The sequence below is a fragment of the Heterocephalus glaber genome, unplaced genomic scaffold (genome assembly GCF_053883595.1).
Source record: "Heterocephalus glaber isolate CG9 unplaced genomic scaffold, H.glaber_assembly_v1.0 deba00001497, whole genome shotgun sequence".
In the NCBI taxonomy this organism is placed as follows: domain Eukaryota; kingdom Metazoa; phylum Chordata; class Mammalia; order Rodentia; family Bathyergidae; genus Heterocephalus; species Heterocephalus glaber.
The window spans coordinates 16,345,478-16,366,904 of NW_028258320.1; the positions used below are offsets into that span (position 1 = coordinate 16,345,478).

The window sequence follows — 21,427 nt, forward strand, 5'->3', positions numbered from 1 at the left end:
GTCCTTCCCGGAGGGGACCTCAGTTGCCCTCCACGGAAGAGAAGAGATCAGGGCAATGTAGATGCAGGTGGCTCAGGAAGGACAGCAAGGACTCAAGCATTCAAGGGCTGGGAATGCTGTGCATAAGAAAGAGAATGGCTGGGCCCTTGGAGGGCATCCAGAGGGCTCTAGGGGTTTTGGGAGCCCTTCAGGCCCTGCTGGGAACAGGGCTGGGACCTGAGGTGCAGGAAGGGCCCCCAGAGTAAACACTGTCCAGAACCCAGCCCTGCAACATCAGAGCCCTTGGGACCAAGACTCCAGGGTGTGAAGCCCTGAGCCAGATCGAGGGCTGGGAGAGGCTGATTTCTACATAGACCAGGAAGGGGAGGGGCGGGCAGAGGACGAGAGGCTCAGATGTGTGCAGTGGTGAAGGGGTGTAGGGACACAGGGGCCGTGGGTCTCTCTCTCCCCCTGCTGTCCTTCCTGTGGGTCTAATCCATGCTATTGACTGGCAGAAAATCAAAGCCCATAAAGCTGTATTCTTTATTACTCCTTTGTCCATCCTTTCGCTCAGTTAACCCAAGCAGACATGGCCAAGTGGACCTTGGATGGAGGCGGGCATCTCCTTGCCCTTGATCATCCCTCCTGCCCCAGCACCCAAGGGGGCCAAGGGTTTCTCTGTCCCTGAGGCCTCCCTAGGCTTCCTGTCTCACCTCACAGCCAAGAGAGCATTAGAAAGAGCCTTGTGGGGCTGACTGTCCCCATTCTCCTAGCTCTACCCAGGGGACACTGTGAAGCCCACATCACACAGCTGGTATGCGGTGGCCCAGCCCCGCTGTCTTTCTCTTCTGGGTTCCAAGCTGGCCTGGCCACCACGGGCTCAGAGGCCCCAGTGCCGTGGCTCAGGCCAGCCTGGCTCTGGGTTCTCTCTGCAGCTGCCACTCATTGCTGGATGACTAGGGAAGGCTCTTTTCTCTCTCTGCCTCAGTTGCCTGATCTGCATAACAGGAAGCTGGGCCATTCTCTCAGAGCCCTTTGACACTTGCTTCATCTTCCGGACTGCTTTCTACTCCAGCCAAGTGTTCCCTCGTGTTCCTCCCCATCTCCGCCTTCTCCCTCCTTGCTCACTGCTATCCCTTTGTGTCTTCCTCTCTTCTCTCTTATCTTCTCTTCATCTCATCTCCCTTGCTGTAGGCTGTTAGTGTGTTCCCCACATCCATCTGCTGAAACCCTAATCCTCAAGGAGGCAGAACCTCGCTCGGGAGGGATTGTGCCACAAGGGCAGGGTTCTCATGAATGAGATTAGAGCCCATATAAAAGGGACCCAGAGTTAAGGGGACACAGTGAGAAGATGGCCATCCACAGAACAGAAAGCTGGCTCCGACCACACAAAAGGCCTACGACTTTCCAGCCTCCGGAAGGAGGAAATCTGTGCTGTGGTTGATACGCCCCTCAGTCTGTGGTGGTTTGTTACAGCACCCTGAACAGACCAGCACACCTCTTTTCCCTTCTTCCCTTCCACCACTGCCTTCTGTCCCCTGCCCTGCTTCCCTCCCCACCCCCAGGTTATCTGCTGAATTCCACACACGCCTGCACAGACGGGATCAATCCGAGGCTGCCTTGCCTTCAGCTTATCTCTGCTCCAAATGATTGATTTTCCCTCTTTAAGAGTAGTTTGCTGGCGAATTCCATGTATTGCAAAAACTGCTGTGAAATCTAATTCAATCCGATTGGCAGCTGGCACTTTGGGGGAAGAATACTAGAGAGCCGTCACTTTCCCCACTGATGTGTGTATTATCCACACGTAAAGAGGGCGAAAGGCCGGGCAGGTGCTCCTCATCTTCCCACGCACGCCTCCCTCCCCGCTTCAGAGGGACCACGGTGGCCCTGAAGCCGGCCCTGGCTCTTCTGGAAAACGAGTTACCATGTGCATGGGTACCTGCACTAAGGCAAATGAGGTACAGGTGGTTCTGAACTTGGTTTCCTAATTTGAAGCCCATCACCACAGTGCACTGTGGGACTCTCACTTCCAGAGCCCAGCTACACCTGGCCATCTGTCTCCTCACACCCTATTTTGTCCCCTCATTCCTGGGCAGAGAGTCCCAACTCTGGGTCTCAGCAAGCTCATGTCAAATGGGTAGCTGTTCAGCCTGCTGTCTCTTGCTCTTCTTTAGTTCCACTTTTGTCTGGCTCAGAACCTCAGTTTCCCCACCCTGGCAGTGGGTCACCTAGCAGGCCTGAATCAAAGAGGATGGGGGACAGCCCCTAGGTGACCAGCTGTCCTGGTTTGCCTGGGGCTGAGGGGGGTCCCAAGATACGGAACTTGAGTGCTAAAACCTGGGAGATGGCAGGCAAATGGGGACAGCAGGTCCCCAGTTGTACAAGGCCTGTCCGTGGGAGGCTGGCGGGGGCAAGTGGCACCACTGTCCAGGCAGTGACTTGGCCATGTGCTCCATGTGCAGGGGCTCGGATCCACTTCCCATGGGTGCTTGCCAAGGCTGCTCAGAACTCAGGCTCACCCCCTACACGGTTCACACACAAAGGCGCTGGTCCTCTGCCAGTGAGGATGGGCACAGGGCTGCAAGTGCTTCTGCCTTGTCCTGCTCTGGGTGGGTCCTGTCTGGAGGTCCCAGGTGTCACCTGGGTCTGCAGGATATGGAAATGCTTGTTCCACCCACCCCCAGAGTCGACTGCCCACTCTGACCTCATTTCTATGCTCCAAGCAAACAGCCATTTCTGTGGAGAGTCCAATCTTCAGGCTGCCTGGACCTTTAGGGACCAGAGCAATGGGCCCAGTGGGTTCTTACTGAAGTGGACTGGCCTGAGGGAGGCCGGCCAGGAAGGTAAGGCTCCCTTCATAGTGGCTGTGGACACAGCCAAAGGACAGGCTTGGTGTGGAAGACCCAAGGCTGCAGGGACCTTTCTAGCCCCAAGAGTGCTGGTACCTTGTACAAAGGACAAAGGCTTTTTATAGGACATATGTGGTCCCTGATTTTAATTCCAGAACCCAGGGCTATGATCCCCATGATCCCAGAAAAGCCAGGCCATGTCCTGTTCCTCTGTCTCTCCCTCCAGCATGGGACCCTATTTGGAAGGCTCTGCCTTGCAAGGGGGCCTCACTTCCCAGCACTGGTGGCTGTGATCTTAACTTGAAGCTCTGCCATTCTGATCTGGATCTGCCAATCGGAACCTCCTCCTATACCTGTCAACCCCTTCCCTCATTCCACTGGGAAATTCTGCACCCAAGTTCTGGCTGGAGCTGGGGAGAGGGGCTGAAGTGGGGTGTAAGTGTGCTCAGAGAGACACACTCCAAAATGCAGAGGGAAGGGCATCATCCCGGGCTGCTCCAAGCCCAGAACTGCACCCCCACAGGGCAGGAGGGCAGGCAGAGGATGGTTAGCCTTGGACAGAATGGGCAGGGGAGGGTGGGGCTGGGGCTGGCTCTCCACAGCCTCAGCAGCTGGCTGGCTCTGACTGCCTACCACACCAAACCATTTCCCTGTTCCCATGGAGAGGGAAGTGTGTGGCAAACGAAGACATTTCAATGCCTTACGGAGATCAGGAGCAGGACACCGCCAGCTGCTGATCATAGGCTCTGCATTCCCTTGTCTCCCCTCTAATAATGAGTCCATCTTCCTGCCCCTTTGGGTGGCAAGGAGTTGTTTGAGGGGTGCAGAGCCCTGGATTGGACCAGCTCTGTGACCTCAGCAAACTGCCCTCTCTTCCTGCTGTTCAAAGCCAAGACTCCGCTGCCAGAGGAGGCCATGAGGCTGGCATCCCGATGGCCAAGAGCAGGTGGTGACTGCATCTTCTGCCAGGCAGGGCTGCCCAGCTGGGGGGTCCCTGCCCCATGAACAGAGACACCACAGATGTTTTAAGGCTGGGCAGGGCACAGGGCTCCAGGTGGAGGGGTGGTCATGCTTGGTTTCAGCCCTACTGTCACTCAGTCTGCACAGGACCCGCCTACTTAGCACCTTCCATACAGTGACTACCGGTGGGCGGCGCATGGACACGGGTAAACAGATGAATGGGACCTGTGCACCGTGAAAATGCTCAGGGGTGAGGAGGAGACACAGAGAAGGAGGGAGGGACGGAGGATCCGACTCAAAGACAAACAGAGATGGCCAGGGAGGGTGGAGGGACTCACATGTGGATCTAGGGTGGAACCGGGAAGCCTGGCACTGCCCATTAGGCTGGTGGCACTCCCATCTATCCCTTCCCCAGCCTGCCCTTTCGAGCTTTTGTCACTCCCACTGCCCAGGCTGCAAACCCCAGGCTCATCCTAACCCTGCCTTTCCCACAGACCCCACCCCCAAGCAGCTCTATAGATCTCAGGCCCAGCCCCTAACCTCTGTGCTCTCTACCATTGCTCTCAGCCACTATCTCCAATCTCCATGTGTCCAGATTAATCAATCTAATGTACAGCTTGGAGGCTATCACTCACACTCAAGAACCATCAATGGCTCCCGAATGCCGGCTGAATGAGGTTCAGAGTCCTAGCCTAGTGACATTCAAGACCACCCAGCCTGTCTTCCTGGCTGCAGAGAAAGGAGTGTGTTCTGAGCTGACTGATTTACTACAGTGGGGAAGAGGCGAGAAGCTGTTAGTCTAGAAGCTGTTACCACTCACTTCATCTTTTTTGAGGGGCACGAGATCTTCAGTACTTCATAATTTACTTTTAAAATTTACATGCAGGAAAACTGACATCTTTGGTATACAGTTTTATGAATTTTAACACATATGGAGATTCTTGCTATCCCCTTCCAACCAGGATACAGAGCAGCTCTCCCACTCCATGCCTTATCCCTAAAGTGCCTTATCCTAAAGTGACTTAACAGTCAGTCCTCTCTCGCCCTGAACCCCTGGAAACCACTCATCTGTTCTCTAGAGGCTCTGAGCTTTTTGAAGATGTCGTGGAAAAGGCATTTGAGACTGGCTTCTTTCCAGTGATGCTCCATTCTCCCCTCACTAGTGGCCTGCATCTCTAACCACAGTGCCGTCCCTGGCTGGCCCAGTGAAGGCTGTGGAGGCGTCAGAGAAGACAGCCAGGGGGACTCCTTTTTTAAAGCCTGGTAAAGGATCAGGGCAAATTGGTGGGTTTGGACACCCCTAATTAAGGCAGATGAAATGAGAACATTATGCCAAGAATAGGAAGTAAACAGAGACACATGTGCTGATTTGTGACTATGGACAGAGGCCAGGTGGCTGCTTCCTCCATCTTTGGGGTCCTACTCCTGTTCCAGCTCCTGTCAGTCGCCTGCTGGCTCAGGCTTATCTTCCCTAAGGTGAAGGATCGGGTGCCCCAGGGCTGCTGGCCCACCTTCCTCTCTGCTCTGTCCACACCCTTTCCCGGTAGCCCTGCCAGACCCTTAATACGCTGCAGACAGCGGGGCTTCCCTTCCTCCTCCAGCTGGGACCCACACCCACACAGAGCCGACTGCCAGACTCTAGGGTCCAGGACAGCCACGAGAGGTCCAGTCTTCCACATCTTGACACTGGCCATGGAGCCCGAGATCACCAGATGCTACAAGTCAGGGTTCCCGCCTCATAGCTGTGTGCTGGACATCTCCAGTGCACCCCATCTGCCCTCTGGCATTGCCACGGGAAGCCTAACAAGCATGTCAAACGTTAACAGAGAACTCAAACCTATGCCTTCCATCACCCTTGACAATCTAAGCGAAACTCTGGCCGCTGAACATCTGGAGGTTTCCACAAAGTGCTCTTTTGAAGCTTCAGACACACGAAGTTCCTCCTTGATCGCCACATGCAGGCAGCTTCCAGTCTCACTCCTGAGGATAAAGCCCTGACTGTGGCTCTGTTTCTCTGACCTCCTTGACACCTCTGGCTTCCAGCTGCTCCTCTGAGCCCAGCACCTCCAGCTCCAGAGGCTCCGGACGGGCTCTCTCTGCCTGGAGTACACTTCCACCAAGACCCACGGCTGCCCTCACTTCCTGAGGTCTCTCCTCCCATGCTACCTGCTGCCCCGCCTGTCCTCACCCCTCCCCAGCTCTCCCTTAAACCCTCATCTCCATGGCTATCAGCACCACCTGCCACCATACAGGCCTGCTTCTTTAGCCTGGCACCCTGGGGTGGACGCTGTCCAGGGCAGGGCCATTGTGCTCACTGATGGACGGACGGTACCCAGAACAGCACCAGGCAGCTACTGGGTGCAGAACAAACATCTGCTGAGTGAGAGAATGAGGCACTTCCCCACATCCAGTAGAAGATCTGGTGAGGGCATTTCTCAGGCCTGTGGGTGCCCACTGTCCTGGGTGCTTGGCAAGCCCCCCAGTCTGTTTTGCCGTGCTCTGTGACCTTTCATAGAAGGCTACTCTCCGAGCCTAGTTTTGTTCATGTGTAAAGGCCAGAGGCGTCAGAGGAGGCCTGGTCAGGACCAAGCTGGGGAACTGTGCTTGGCACCTTCTCACCAGGGATGCAGGCATATGACAACCTTGACGTTATGTCTTCTCATGCTCAATTCCCTTTTAATAAATTCCTTTCTAACAGATGGAGAAACTGAGACCTGGAGGGAGGAAGGAAGTTCCGCCCCACGTCTCTGTGGACGAATCACACAGCTTGACCTTTGCCTTGCTGTGCATGTCTTGCCCACTGCCCCCACCCTGCCCCTTTATCCCCTTTCATGGGACAGTTAGCAGGAGCCCAGGAAAGTGGAGCCAGGCATGGGCTGCGGGATCAGATTGGTAGCCCACCCTGGCCACAGCTGCCCAGCAGGAATCTCAGTTCCTGTGACCTGTAGGTTAGGCTATCTCACAGCCCAAGATTCTGGGGATGGAGTAAGCCACAAGGCATGACGATGTCCAGCTGAGCTGAGTCACTTACGTTCAAGACAGGAAAACCATCAAACACTGCCAGGGGCATGGCAGGGTGGGTGTGGGGCAAGCAGGGGGAACGTAAGAGGAAAATATCCCATTCTAGGGTGAAGTTTAGGTCATTGGTTCCCACAGAGAAGGGGCACCACGGTGGGCATGAACCAGCCAAGAGGTGATGGAGAGAGGAAGAGGCTGGGAGGCAAGGTTTACCCGTTCTGCTTCTGATCCAGGGGAGGAAGGAAGGACAGCTACTGCTTTCAGGGATGTGAACCAAAGATAAAATGATTCGCACAACCTCCCACCATGCCAGGCCTTCTCAGGGTCCTGGGGGTGGGTGGGCAGGGGGAGGGGGCAACTCCCTAAATCCAACTTGAAAACGAAACCCAGCCACGGGAGGGCATTTGGGGCTTGGAGCCACAGGAACTAGGGTGGGGAGGGGGTGAGGGACGAGCTGGGACTTCAGCTGCCACATGGGGCTGTTTCACACCCCTGCCAGGGCTGGGGACTGTGTAAATAGTGTGCTAGTTCCGTTTATAGATGAGACTAAACTAGGAGGTGTCTGAATCACGCTGAGGACACCCTCCGGTCCTCAGGGAGGCTGGAGCTTGGCATGCTGGAACAGTCGCACCATGGGATGCAGCCTCAGACAGAAAATTCCCAATAATCATCATCATCATAATAAGGGCCTCAGTGAAGGCAACCAGGGAGAAATTAATGGGAAAATGCACAGACGGGGCTGTCCTGCTCCTCCGGCTCTCCTTCCAGAATGGACTGGCTCTAAAGCCAATAGATGTTTTCCTAGAGAGCCTAAATCTTGGGGGAGGGGCCCCAGTCATGTGAGCAGAAGCTGTGAGACCACAGGGGCCTTGCACATGGATCCCTGCCCACTGGAGTGAGGTTCACCCAGGAAGTCTGGGTACCACTGGGGCAGACACAGCCTTGGCTGGACACATAACCCCTGCCATGGGTCAGAATCCCCAGGGAAATCTAGAAATAAGAGGAGGTGGGATCAAAGGGATGCTGATCTCCACTTTCCTGCATTCCTGGACTTGGTTGCTCCCTGGACAAGACTCTCACTTCCCTTCTTCCTCTCCACTTGACTTCACTGATGAAGTCCCACACTGGGTGAGAAGTACAGAATGTTGGAGGCAGCCACTTCCTTTAGGGGGTTCAGTGGGTAGTGGGAGATTTCCAGCCAGTTATCTGCCTAGCAGAAGGGAAAGAGGGGTCTGGACGATGAGGGTGATGGTCCAGCCACGGAGTACAGAATCCTACGCCTGCCCCCATGGGTTGCTGGCAGCGAGCACCACCCACCCTTCACCTCTATCACAGCTTCTTAAGTTTGGTTTCCGATCAAATTGCTTGGGACAATCAGGGCAAGGAGATTCGTGCCTGAGTCACATCAGCAGCAGAATTTAGGGCACCTGCAATCACATCTACTATCTGTACCCAAACAGACGCTGTATAGGGCTCGGCTGCATAGCAGCTTGGGAGGTCCAAAGCTGGACCTCAGCTCAACACGTGACACTGAGCAATGGTCTTGTCTCTTCCTACTCTCACCCACCCCACCTGGGTGTGCAGCTAAGGATGCCAACTCCAAGAAGCAGCAGATGCCAGCCTGGAGCCAAAGCTGGGGGAAGGTGGTAGCTGGTGAGGACAGTGACTCAGGAGGGGCTCTTCATCCTTTGTATCACAGACCCTCTCCAGTCTGCGCAAGCCATGGACCCCTTCTCAGAATGTTTTTAATTGCATAAAATAAAACAATACAGGGGACCACAAAGTGAACTATTTTGAAATATAAAAGTCTTTTAAAAGGATGTCATAGTGTACATGTGCTTTGGAATGCACTGAATAATGAGATTTAGCAGTAGGTCTAATAGTTGGTGTAATTTCAAATAGAGATGAAAGTTAATGGCATTTTTGGTTTCCTGGGACACCTGTAAAGTGATAGGAAAATATCTGCGATTTCTCTTGGACATTGCCATATAATACACCCACAGTTTGCTTCCAGACCCATAACGAAAGGAAGGCTAGAGTGCAGTTAGACCTTAGCTAGAACACAGAGGCAGATTTTTCTCCATCCAGGGTCACAGGTGACCTGTGGGGAGGTCAGTGGGCCCCCTGCCCCCGACAGAGTTAAGAAGCCAAAGACTGAAAAGAAGCCTGGGAGAGGCCCAAGGGGCAGCAGGCAGCAGGAACACAGCCTTTGTAGAGGCGTGGGCTGGGGGTTGGTTAGGGTGGAGAAACTGTGGCCTGGACAAACCAACTCACGGGAACAAATGCAAAAATAAACTTAAATAAATACAAGTTTGTGGGTTGTGGCTCCCTAACAGGCCTGGAATGCAGGTGGAATGGATAATGAGGGTGATGGATAAAAATAGACTGAGATTAGCAGGAGAACAAGAACAAGCCCCCCCCCAACTCTGTGATCTCTGCCTGCACCCCCCCCCCCCGCCAAGAAAAACTGGAAAGCATTCTAAACCCCAGCTTTCTCTCCCTGTCACTTGCTTTCTTTCATTTATTTCTCTCCCTGTCTTCTCCTTGGGGAGGTGGGTAATTCTGCTTTCTTTTTTTTCTATGCCCCTCATGCAAATTAATTGTGTCATCTTCCTGAAACAGGAATGAACCCTGGCCAGCTGTGTCCCACTCACCTCTGTGATGCGGGTCCCCCTCACCTCCCCCGCCACCTTCCCAACAGCCGTGGTGCCCAGGGGACCCCAGAGGCAGCCTTCCTCATGCTAGAGGGGGCAGACTTTCACACACATGGACCAGGGTGCTCAAGCCTTTTCAGGGAGCCCCCAGCAGAGACACTGTTTCCTCTTCTTAGCGGCCCCAGATAGATGCACCCACTTACTGTTTATGTTATTGCTCCACTCCTCAGCAGTGATGGGGAAATGAAAATCAGCAGGGTTTGGAAAACCGAGATGGGAGAGAACAGAGAGCTAGGTCTGCACATTCAAGAAGCACAAGATTCAGAGTTCAAGGCCCCGCTCTGTGACCTACTTGGTCTGTGATCTTGAGAAAGCCCCTTAACCTCTCTGAGCTTTCTTCCTCTCTGAAAAGGACAAAAACATACACCTGTATTTCAGGGCTGGGGATGGCACTAATAAGAGTTAATGTGTACAGAGTGCTCTTTATGGGCCTCCTTGGGCAGTAGCGTAGGTCTGGTAGCAGCATGCTGAGGTCAGCTGAGTTCAAAACCCTTTTCCGACTTCACAGAGGAGAGCCTCTGTTGCAGAGGCTGGAGGGGCCAACTCAGAGAGCGCTCTGAGGGGTGCTTTCAACTGCACTTTGACAGCTTCATGGAGAAGGAAAAGACTGCAGTACAGGAGGGCTGTGGTCAGCCCCTACACTGGGCCGGGTGGTCGTGGGCTCCTACACTGCAGCAGCCTCTCCTGCCCCTCTCTCAAGCCCTAGCCAGCCACCCGAGCCTCTTTCAGGCTTCTGAATAATGCCCAGCCATCCTTTCGTGGGGACCTCTGCCTTGCAGGGGCGCACCCTGCCACTGGAAGGTCCTTCCAGGGCAGCACAGTGTGTCCCCTCAGCTCAGCCCATCCTCTGCTGCACTCCCCCTCCCCGGAGTTCTGAACGCTTCCTTGTAATGGGCAGGTTCTTGTTCCTCTGCCTTTCTGGCCACAATGAGACAAAGCCTTTGAGAGCAGGGCCACATCCTCAGCGCCATCCCCTGAGACCTGGCGCAGTGGCAGGCACATGGTAGGGACACAATACTGTTTGTGGTACATAGTAAGTGCATGATGTTTGTTGAGTGAATGAATCTAAAACCCCACCGCCACCACCTAAATATCAACCTGGCCCCTCGGGAAGGGCAGTGGGCCACGCATTACTAACGGTTTGATGGCCTTTCTGAAATGAGTCCTAGGAGCAGCTAGCACTGGGCGGTAGAAGCCTCTCAAGGGGTGACTCTGGTCTGCCACTCCCCACCCCTGCTCCTACTCTGGAGAAAGCTCCTCTGCCCTCCAGGACAGCAGCAGCTGTGTCCTGAGAAACTATGGTCACAGCGAGGCAGAAAATGAGTGGATAACTCTCCCCCAGCCCCTGAGACGAAGGTGCTATGGCACCACATGCCTATGGGTGCTGGGCGGAGGTAGGGCTGTCAGTTTGCAGGCTCTGGGTCACCTGGGACCGTCAGCGACATGGATGGTCTCCTGTACCCTGCCTCCCTTCCTGCACCCCTCAGCTGTTTGACCCTTTCAGCAGGAGTGCAAAACACAGAAAAGCCCCTGCATCTAAGTGGAAGAGTGGTTTTAGGACTAGTAAGCAGAAACTTCCAACCATTTCAAAGAACCCTCCCAGGAGGGCTTAGACCGGTGGGCAGGTGTTGGCAAAGCCAGAGGGGACAAGCTGACCACTGGAGAAGCTGCTGAAATGGTCTGAGGACGAGGTGCCATACAGGCAGGGCAGGAACCTCAGTGGGTGGGGTGCTGCTGATTTACGGAGGGAGCCAGGAATCCACAGGGGTGGGAATAAGGGTGCAGAAGCTTTAATTTGAAACTCAGGGGCACCAACGCTGGTTGCCTTCAAGATTCACCCCTTCCTCATCTGCACCACAACCATGCATTTGCATCTCAACTGTCACAGGGTACAAATGGGCTGCATTTGGGTTCAGCCTACCCCATCCCTTTCTTCCCTGGCTTCTGAAAGTTTTCTAGAACACACACAAAGGAGAAGAAATGACTCAGCAGGACTTGACAATGAGACACAGTCCTTGGGAGAGAGAAAGGGCCTCTTGCAAGCAAGTTTGTTGTCAGGCATGGCCTGGTAGAGCCTGAGATTCAGGAAGAGACCATGAAGAATGGTGACCCTGGCCAGGGACTGCAGGCGTCACCTCATTTATGTGAGTTAGATTAGCATCCTAATTAGGCGGGACTGCCACAAAGTAGACTGAGACGTTAAACTTCTTCCTCCTTCCCTTTGTTCTCCATGTGCACCTGCTACTGCCCCACAGTGGACTTTGGAGGTCATCCTTTTTTCACAAACCATTGTGCTTGTTATTTAACAGCACAATCACCAACTGTACTCATTTCTGGGGTCAAAGTTGACCCCATGCTTCCACAGAGCCTGTGACAAAGGGATGTGACTTTTGCATGCTCTCTTCCATCTACATTTGCTCAGTGACCATGTTTTTCTGCCACACTGAGTAAATCCAGAGTCACTTTCAACCCAGACATAAATCCCAATGGACATATTCTCCCCTCAGAAAGGGACAGAGAAGACAACTTCTTAAAGGTCTCCTCTCCTAAAGCTGCCTCATTCCCTGCTTCTCCCAGACGCTAGGCAGTGCCCAAGTGCCAGCGACCTGTGCCTTCTGTCTTGTAGGCAATGTGACTGAGCCTCCAGCTGGCCCTCAGTCACGGAGGTGCCTCCCCCACATCTGGGAGCTGGCCTTAGGGGCTGTTCCTGGCCAGTTCTGAATACCTCTGGGGATCATAGAAGAGTGGGGAGGCAGAAGAGGGTGCAGCTGGAGTAGGGAAGCTGTACTCCCCTCCCTTTACTGAAGAGGGAGCTGGGGCTGAGGGCAGCTGGGTGCAGCCCTACTTGGAGACTGGAGGATGGCACAGAGGGCCTTAGGGCTACCAGTCTGGGCCTCTGGGTGGCCTGTCCACCTCGTGAGACCTCTGCATGTGACTCTGGAGAAACGGGACCTGGTAGAGAGGAGATCAGTCCTCCACAATCAGATCACGACCACCTCCCTGGGGACAGCAGTGATGGGGCCCGGGGACTGGGTCCCAAGCACAGGGTGTGCCAATGGCTGGGCAGCAGCCACTAGAGCCAGGCTGGGCTCAGGGACCCAGCATTCCTGCTGATACTTCAAGCAAGCTGCCAGCGAAGGGACTGGAGGAAAACCCAGGGGGTCAGGGCGTTTGGCTGCACTGTGGGCAACACTCAGGGGATCCAGCTGGGGCTGCACAGCTGTCATGATAGTTAGCGCTTCTGTGTGCCAGGCACTGTGCCAAGCCCTGCATCCACCCCCTCCTCCTCTGGGGCAGAGACACAGATCCAGTCGCTTCCCCACACTCTCATCTTCTGGCAGTGAGGTGGGGATACATCGCCAGTTCTGGCCAGCGGGTCATGGGATAGACATCCCGGGGCCACTTCTGGGATGAAGCACAGAAAAGCAGCCCTCAGGCCGCTGGCTGTCTCCTCCTCCACCACAGCAACCGATGGGACTGCAGATGGCGCATGTGAGTGACTGCTCGGGGTGGGTCTCCCTCTGACCCATGTGAGGGCTTCCACACTTGAGTGGAAGTTCTCCGGCCTGGGTCCCAGACTGGCTGCCCACCTCACCACGACACAAACCCCTCACTGTTCACGTGGGTTACCGCCTATTATGCCACTCACTTACAGGCTTCTGCTTCCGGTTCTCTATGGCGCCCCTGCCTGGTCACCCAGCCTCCCTGCACACCCCAAGGCTCAGGCCTAGACCCCCCTTACCATACAGCCTATCAAGAGCCTCCCAGCCCCATACCCCTCCCTTCCCCTTTCCCGGACCTTGGACCCCACCCTGGGATCCCTGTTTCTCTTCTCTTGGGCATTACTATTCCCCTGAAATCCAGGACTTTCTTCTGGGGTTCTCATTCTTAGAGTAATCTCCAAAAGGGGAGGTATCTGCTCTCCAGGAGGTACAATATACCCCACTGGGGCGTGAGAAAATATCAGAACTTGTTTTTATACTGTTCATCTCTACCTTTTAAAAGTTCTATATGTTTGTGTGTGTTGAAATATATACACTGTCTTTGTATAAACAGACTGTTGGCTCCTTGGGACAGGGACTATGGTTATACTTGACCCAAGGAACCAAACCTAGCTCCTGGTGGACAGCAGGTGCTCAATACATACTTTAGCTATCTCAGACAGACAGGGGCAACTTAGCAGGAAATGGAGGCGAATGCACGCATGCACACACACACACACACACACACACACACACACACACACACACACACACACACACACACACACACACACACACACTGGGGCGGCCTTGCCTGTGAGGCTGAGTCCTAAGAAGGGGGTCCCAGGAAAAGAGGTAAGAGGTTGGAAGGAGCAGAGGAAGGACAGGGAAGTGGGCTCCTGGAAGCCAGGGTGGGGAGCCCAGGGCCCCCACAGAGCATGCAGATGACACAGGCAACCTGGACTCCTTCATGGCCTTCTTATGACCTGGGATCCTTGAAAGCACTTATTTCCCCGAACAAGCTCTTCACATGGGAAAGGGGAGCCATAATTACACCAAATGCAGGAATCAGACTTTCTGCCAAAGTTGTGGTTCACAGAAGACCCTCCAAACTGGGGCACATACATACGTCCTTTATAAAATTGCTGTTTTCACACATGCTTTATAATACATATTAGGTTAGTACAATGACCATGTATATAAATCCTAAATACATAGGTGGAGATCGGAAGTACGCACTCAAACATTCCTACTGAGTGTCGATGTCACCTGTAATGGTTTAGAGATTGCCGATTTCTCCGCCTTGCTCATCCTCAGAACACAGCAGGGGAAGAAGGCAGCCCTGTTTACTTCTGTTTTATAGCTGAGGACCGGAAGTCCAGAGGCACCTTCATCCCTCCCAGGGTTACACAGCTCAGGGCAGAGCAATGGATCTGGATGGCCCATGTGTTCTGCGGACTCACCTCGTCCTTGTCCACCACCTGGATAAAGAGGGGGAGGGCAAAGCCCACCTGCGCCAGCTCAGTGATGGCCACGCTGTACTCAGAGCTGTTGAACTCCGGGGCATTGTCATTGATGTCAATGACCAGGATATTGAAGGTCGTGGTGACAGTGGCATCAGACGGGGTGCGGTCATCGTTCAGCTCTGTGCCCTGCAGACAGAGGACAGTCACTTCAGGGATGGAGGCAGCCACAATCTGAATGCTAGACACTGGTTAATGCGAGTTATCCCGTGCAGTCCTCATCACAGCCCTGAGAGGAGGATTCTGTCTTTAGCGCCCGCATACTACTAATAAGGAAGCTGTGGCTCAGAGAGGTTAAGTAACTTGTACAAGGATGTACAGACTGAGGAGGTTTCAAACTCCGATTCTAGAACTGACAAGACATGAGATGGGTGGGGAGGATGAGACAGATTTGGGGGTTCACTGAGGGGCAAAGGGAGGGTATTTAACTTGGCAGCTGATAAAACTGAGTGAGCTAGGAGTTGTTGGACTAGTGAGTGGCCAATCAAGATTTCATGGAGCAACTGCTGTAGGCTGAGCACTGCTGGACACCATGAGGGTCCAGGCTGGGCTCAGGAAGAGATAGAGCACTTGTCCTACAGGGAGTTGGTGGCAGTGCTGGGACCCTGTGGTCCTCTATTCCTGAGTCCAGCCTGGACCCTCATGGTTCCCAGCAGTGCTCAGCTCACAGCAGATGCTCAGTGAAGTCTTGATCGGCCACCAACAGATGCAGTGCTCCAGTGTCCTTGGAGCTGACTCCTTGGCCTTGGTGGAAAGGTGCCAGGGCAGGAGGGGAGGCCAAGAGGGTCCCGGGGATGTCCAGCTGGCAGGGGACAGGCCATGCTAGAGCACCCTCTGTGGCTCACTCACATGTATCACTGCCACAAGCCCCTCTCGTGGTCAAGGAGAACAGTGAAGGGCCTGGCAGGGCTTATTGAAGGGGCTCCTTCCCAGACCCCTTGGCCACCCCCTCCTACAAATGGTTGGCTGAGGCTGGTGAGTTCCCTGTTGCCCAGGCAGGATCCATGCCCCTGACCAGCTTCCCAGGTCAATTAAATCTCAATTAGATCAATTAAAATCAAATTGATTTTAATTAGAACCCACCGTGAGTGGCAGGCAGCTGCAGGGGTTAGGGGCCCCATACCTTCCAGGGCGAGGATTTCAGCAGCTTCTGCCCCCTCTCTGTTGTGTTTCTGTTTCATAATTGAGGGGCGCATGAGACTTAGTCATGGGCAAACTCAAGAATTCATGGTGTCTACACTTGAGAACTTGGTACTGTGGGACAAAGGTTAGGGTCACAGCATGAGGACCTCATCCCTAAGTGGGGGACAAGAGTTCCAGTCTGGGCAGGTGTTGGCAGGGGATGTGTGGCGCCCTGCCCTGATAACTGCTGGTCCTGTCCTGGTGGCCTGGGCATGAGCCCCAGATCAGTGCAGGGAGAGGGCAGGAGTGTGGAGCCTCTGGCTGCAGGGAACCCCTGGGCAGCCCCTCGTCCTGGGTGCAGGTGGCTCCAGCCGGCCTTACCTTCACAGTCAGGATGAAGCCGTGGCTGTACAGGGGATTCTCTCGGTCCAGCAGCCCATTCAAGGTCAGCGCTCCGCTGATGTAGTCCAGGGCAAAGATGCTGTTGGTGTTCCCTGCAAGAGAGAGAAGCGTTTGGGCACAAAGGTCCACAGCAGGTGGGTACGGGTCTGGGCCAGGGCTCCTGTCTGGGCAGTCAGAACTAATCAGTACATCAAAGGATGCTGGTCCAAGGGAAATGGAAGAAGCACTGGATGCAAGGGTCCACTGAGAGGCAGCAACGGCACTGAACTATAGTGAGAACACCATGCCCTTCCTGGTCTCCTTCCAGTCCCTCTGGCTAATGAAGAAAGAATCAGTTTGTTGCTAGTGTGTATTTAAGCCTCTCTAACTGGTTCATTTTCCTTTTAATAAAGAAGGTAGGCTTCAGGCTCAGAGCCTCCCAGAGTGAACAGTGTCCAGCGAGAACTCAGTAACCTTGTTTTTTCCCCTTGTGCTTATTTTAATGGTCCTGTCCCACCTATCCCATCCCATCCATTCCAAGCATCCATTCCATCCATCTGATTCCATCCAATCCTATCTCATCCTAGCCCATCCCATCCCATCCCGTCCCATCCCAGTCATCCGACCCCATCCAATCCCAGCCATCCCATCCCATCCATTCCATTCTACCCATCCCATCCCATCTCATTTCACCCATCCCATCTGTTCCATCAAATCCATCTCATTTCATTCCACCTATCCCATCTCATCGCAATTTCCTATTCATGGCAATAATATAATGGTTTTAAAGCGATGGAATGTGTTAAAAACACAATTGCATTTTAAAAACAAGTATTCTAAATACTTGTTGAAATTTTAAAAACATTTAAAGTACTGGTAAAACTGCACACAAACAACATGTCTGGGACTCCTCCCTGTCCGCTGCCCACTGTTTTCTGCTTGCCCTCTATGAGTACTTGGTGCCCTCTCACTGGCTCCCTGTCTCCCCAGAGCACTATGTGCATTCTTGACTCCTGCTCTTCCTGTGTCACCTTCCTCCTCTGTCCTCACCTCCTTTGGCCCTAGCCAGTGCCCGATTCTCCTCTTCTCCTGCTCCATGAGGGCCGTCCTGGTTCCCTCACTGCCCCACTCTCTGACAGGCACCAGCTACTGCCCTGGGAGCTACTGTGCCCCACTTGCTTGCTGTGTATCAATCTCATCTTCCAGCTTGGCCTAAAAGCCCCTGATGATGGAGATTTTTCACACCTGTTCCTCAAGGCACCTGGCTGACACCAGCACATGGTGGCACGCATGTTGCTGAAGGTAGGCTGTCCCCTGGCCACCTGGGCCAGCCCTGCCTGGCCTACCCTTGCCCTTGGGTACTCTCCTCCCACAGGTCGGGGCTCACTTGGGAGCAGCCCAGAGTCACTCTCGTCTCCTCCACACAGACTCGTTTGCTGGCTCGTTCACACTCTCTTTCCCTCCCACTCAGTCAGCAGACCCTGTGGAAGGCACCCTGTGGCCAGGCCCAATGCGGCATTGTGGATGCAGGTGTCAATGTGCCAGGAACTCTGACACAGAGGCACCTGCAGCCGAAGAAGGAGCCTGGCACCCAGAAGGACGAGGTCTCTGAGGTCCCAGCAGGGAGACACCATTCACAGATGGAAGGCTATGGAAAGGAAGCTACTGGAAGAGGAGCGCCAATGCCTCAGCTGATTGATGAGCTCCTAATGTTAAGCTTCCACGCCTGCAAAACAAGGGATAACATGGCCTCTACCTCTCAGGCCTGTGAGGATGAAAGGAGGTGGAGTGTGCACACATTAGCCATGCAGCTGGCTTCCACCCAGGTGGGACACTTGAGTCCTCCAGCCCACTGCAGGGGACAGCTGGGGCAGGGGACAGGGAGGAGTCACAGAGGAGCCCACTGGGGATTCACATCACTCAGACGCTGGCTTTCGGGGTCTCTGATCTGGGGTCAGGTCCCAGAGGGGACACCACTCCTGCCTTCCCCACCTAAGGTCCTGAGGTCACCGTCTGCTGGGTTGAGCACATCTGTTTATGTGATGGGCAGGGCAGGGTGCGTGAAGAGAGGGAGTCTGTTTAGGAATCTTGCTATGGGGAAATTAGGGGATGTGTGCTTTCATCTGTTCATTCACTCATTCAATCAATTGCTTCTGCCATGTGCCGGTGGGGAGCAGCCTTCACCAGGCTGCAGTTGCTGAGGTGGGATGAAGCCAGGGCAGTGCAGGGAGAGCTGAGCCTCCTGCCTCGAAGCCTCCATAGATGCACACAGTGCTGTCCCTCCTTCCCAGGCCCCACATCCAGCTTCTCATCTTTCCAGATTTTCATATAAATGTATTCTTTCCAATAAAGGAACCTATGAAATGGTTAACTAAATGTGATTCAATTTTTATCTTCATGAGATTTTCCCCTATAAATCATTCACAAACCAGAAGCCCCTTGTTGAATGATGGGCTTTAGTTTTTGGTTGGGAAAGCTGGGTTACCAACCCTGGCACACTCAGTCATGTCTCCCCGCTAAACACCTAAACCCTGCTCATGCTCCCACTGCCCACCCCGGCCCAGAACTGTCTCTAGCACTTAAAGCCCCCATCCCCACCTGGGCACCCTCTCCAACAGGCCTGTGGGCAGAGAGCCCCCAACTGGTGCATTCAAACAACGCACACGTGACACACACTTGTTCTCACGCTTCCACCTGTGCCACCTTCCAGCCTCCAGGCAAGCACGAATGACAAACTCCCAGAAGCAACAACCAGAAGGGGCTACATTCGGGAGCTGACAAGACCACCAGAGTGAGGCCCTGGCTGGGATGCCGCTTTTGTCACCATGGGAATATCAGCACTCACTGGGATGCTCTGGCTCCAGCCAGGGCAGGAGATGAGCCCTATGCCCTACGAAGGGAAGCTCAAGGGTATGTGTCACTCCAGGATCCCTTGATGAGTTCACCCACTCGTTCTTTCAATTCATGTCAAGCACCCACCATATGCAAGGTGCTGGAGAGGAGCAGAGGAGAGCAGGCCGAATTGTGCCTTGCACGTCACAGTAAAGACCGATATCCACCACATCATCACACTATTGAGCATAGAAGTACTTGCCAGGTAAAGCCCCAAGAGAAAAGCCACAGGGAGGAAAGGGGTTTAAGATTATGTCCTTGGGAGGCAGAAAGCATGAGTTTAGATCATAGCTCTGTATTAGCTGTGTGTCCTTGGCCAGGTTACTTCCCAGATCTAAGCCTGTTTTGTAGTCTGTAAAATGGGGGGGATACTAGTACCCACCCAGAGTGTTACTTTAACGATGAAATGGGAAAGACAATGCCTGGCACACTGGGGGCTCTCAACAGATGCTGCTGCCTGTACCGTACTAAGATGATGCCACCGTGGTGCCCCTCAGCCCCATGGAGCCTGTGCCTCAGCTGTTTGCCCAGCAGGGACCCTGAGCCCAGCCCACATGGTGCCCACCCTGTTGGCGAGAGAGTTCCACATTCTGGGTTCAAGTTTGCAAGGCAGTTGCCCAGAGGTGGAGGCAGGAACAAGCCCTCAGGCCCACAGGGCATCAGACCCAGGCTCCATCACTCAGCCCTGCCTTGCTTGGCCCCTTTATCACCCCCCAACTCCCAGTCTCCCATCCTGGGGGGCTGCAGGCCTGGCATTCACACACAAGCTTCTCTGCTAGCCTGGAAGCTGATAGCCCCATGCAAGCCCTCTGGTCTGCAGACTTTCTGTGTCCCAGTCCCAGGGGAGGTGGGGGAGGCTCAGTGGAGCACCCTTCACCTGTTCAGCCCCTGCCACTGAGCAGATGGGCAGCTGTCTCCCCTGGGCCGACAGCTGCTGTCCTGAGTGTACAGTGGGGGTGCTGCCAGGGGGGGGGCTCCTGGAGAGGAGGAGTGTGTGTCGCACCTTTAGGGGCCCCTGGATTCTGGTAACTGGTGATTCAAAGTGTCACAAAAGAGCAAAGTAGATCGTGACTGGCTTTGTGTTCTGGGGCAGCTACCCCTCCCCCAGGAGTTCTCAGCCATGTAGAGGATGGGACTCATGTGTGTACAAGGAGGAAGGGGCACCAAGGTTGGGGGGAGTCACAGCTTCATTCCTCTATTTATTAAAAACAGGGGCTGCAAGGGCCGGGGATTTAGCTCAGTGGTTCCACTGCCTGTGCAAGGTCCCAGGTTCGATCCCGGTACCAAAAACTAAAACAAAACCAGTGGCTGCTACTCATCAAACACCACGCACCAGGCACCGAGCTTAGCTGTGTGCAGTTATTACCTGCTCTTCACAATCACCTGTATTGTAGTTTTTCCGTGAGGAAGCAGGCCCAGAGGTGTTAAATAACCTGCCCGAGGTCTCATTATCTGTGAGTGGCCAGGCTGGACTTATATTTGTGCCTGTCTTCCTCTCCCCACAGGCATTCACCCTGCACATGTTCGTACCTACTTTGCACCAGCCCTGTGCCATGGGACAAGGAAACGGGGAGGCGAATGAGAGGTCATCAAGCTTCACAGAGTGTGTTGTCAACCAAGTTGCTTTAGGGATCCTTGTAGGCAAAAGACCTGTCTGGACATTTCTCAGGAGGAGACATACAAGTGGCCAACAGGAAATGAGAAATGTTCGACATGACTAATTGTCAGGGCAACGTACATCAAAACCACAATGAGACATCACCTCACTCCAGTTAGAGTGGCTGCTACCAAAATGACAGAGGATACCAAGTGCGGGCGAGGATGTGGACATGGGAGAACATGCAGACAATGTCGGTGGGAACGTAAACTAGTACAGCAATTCCAGCTAACAGTATCAGGGTTCCTCAAAAACGAGAACTACCAGCTGACCCAGCCATCCCAGTGCTGCAGACATATCTAAAGGAAAGGAAAGGCAGTCACTAAGTCAAGGACACCTGCACTCTTGTGCAGACTGCAGCACTATTTACAGCAGTCCGGAAATGGAAGCAGCCGCCCAAGTGTCCATCAATGGGTGAATGAATAAAGGAAGTGTGGTATAAAACTCTTAACAGAACACTATTCAGCCATGGAAAGGATACAGTCCTGTCCTACGTGACCAGATGGATGAACCTGGAGGACATTATATGAAGTGAAATAAGCCAGGCACAGGGAGCCGCCTACGGCACAATCACACTCATACTTTGAATCCATAAAGGCTGAGCTCACAGCTGAGAGTAGAACAGTGATTACCAGAGAAGAGGGAGGGCTTCAGGGAGAGGCGCTCAGGAGAGGCCAGTCTACTAGTCTAAAGTTAGAGTTAGAAGACTAAGTCACGGTGTCCTACTGTGCAGTAGGGTGACAATAATTAACAAAAACATCAATTTCCAAACAGCTAGAAGAGAAGATTTTGGATGTCCTTACCATAAAGAAATGATAAATGTTTGCAGTAATGGACAGGCTGATTACCC

At 53.8% G+C, this 21,427-nt stretch overlaps 1 protein-coding gene across 8 annotated transcripts in view; it reads right to left on the reverse strand.

Moving 5' to 3' along the window:
• Positions 1-21,427, reverse strand: part of Cdh23 (cadherin related 23) — a 369,425-nt gene that overhangs the window by 160,571 nt on the left and 187,427 nt on the right. For all 8 annotated transcript variants that reach the window (XR_015440528.1, XR_015440529.1, XM_087185444.1 and 5 more), the window contains exons 10-11: positions 16,029-16,141; positions 14,466-14,654 (exon numbers count right to left, since the gene is read on the reverse strand). Coding sequence is in view for 6 of the 8 variants with exons in the window: in XM_087185444.1 (XP_087041570.1) it covers positions 14,466-14,654; positions 16,029-16,141 (302 nt within the window). In the remaining 2 variants the exon portion in view is untranslated. The remainder of the gene's footprint in view (positions 1-14,465; positions 14,655-16,028; positions 16,142-21,427) is intronic.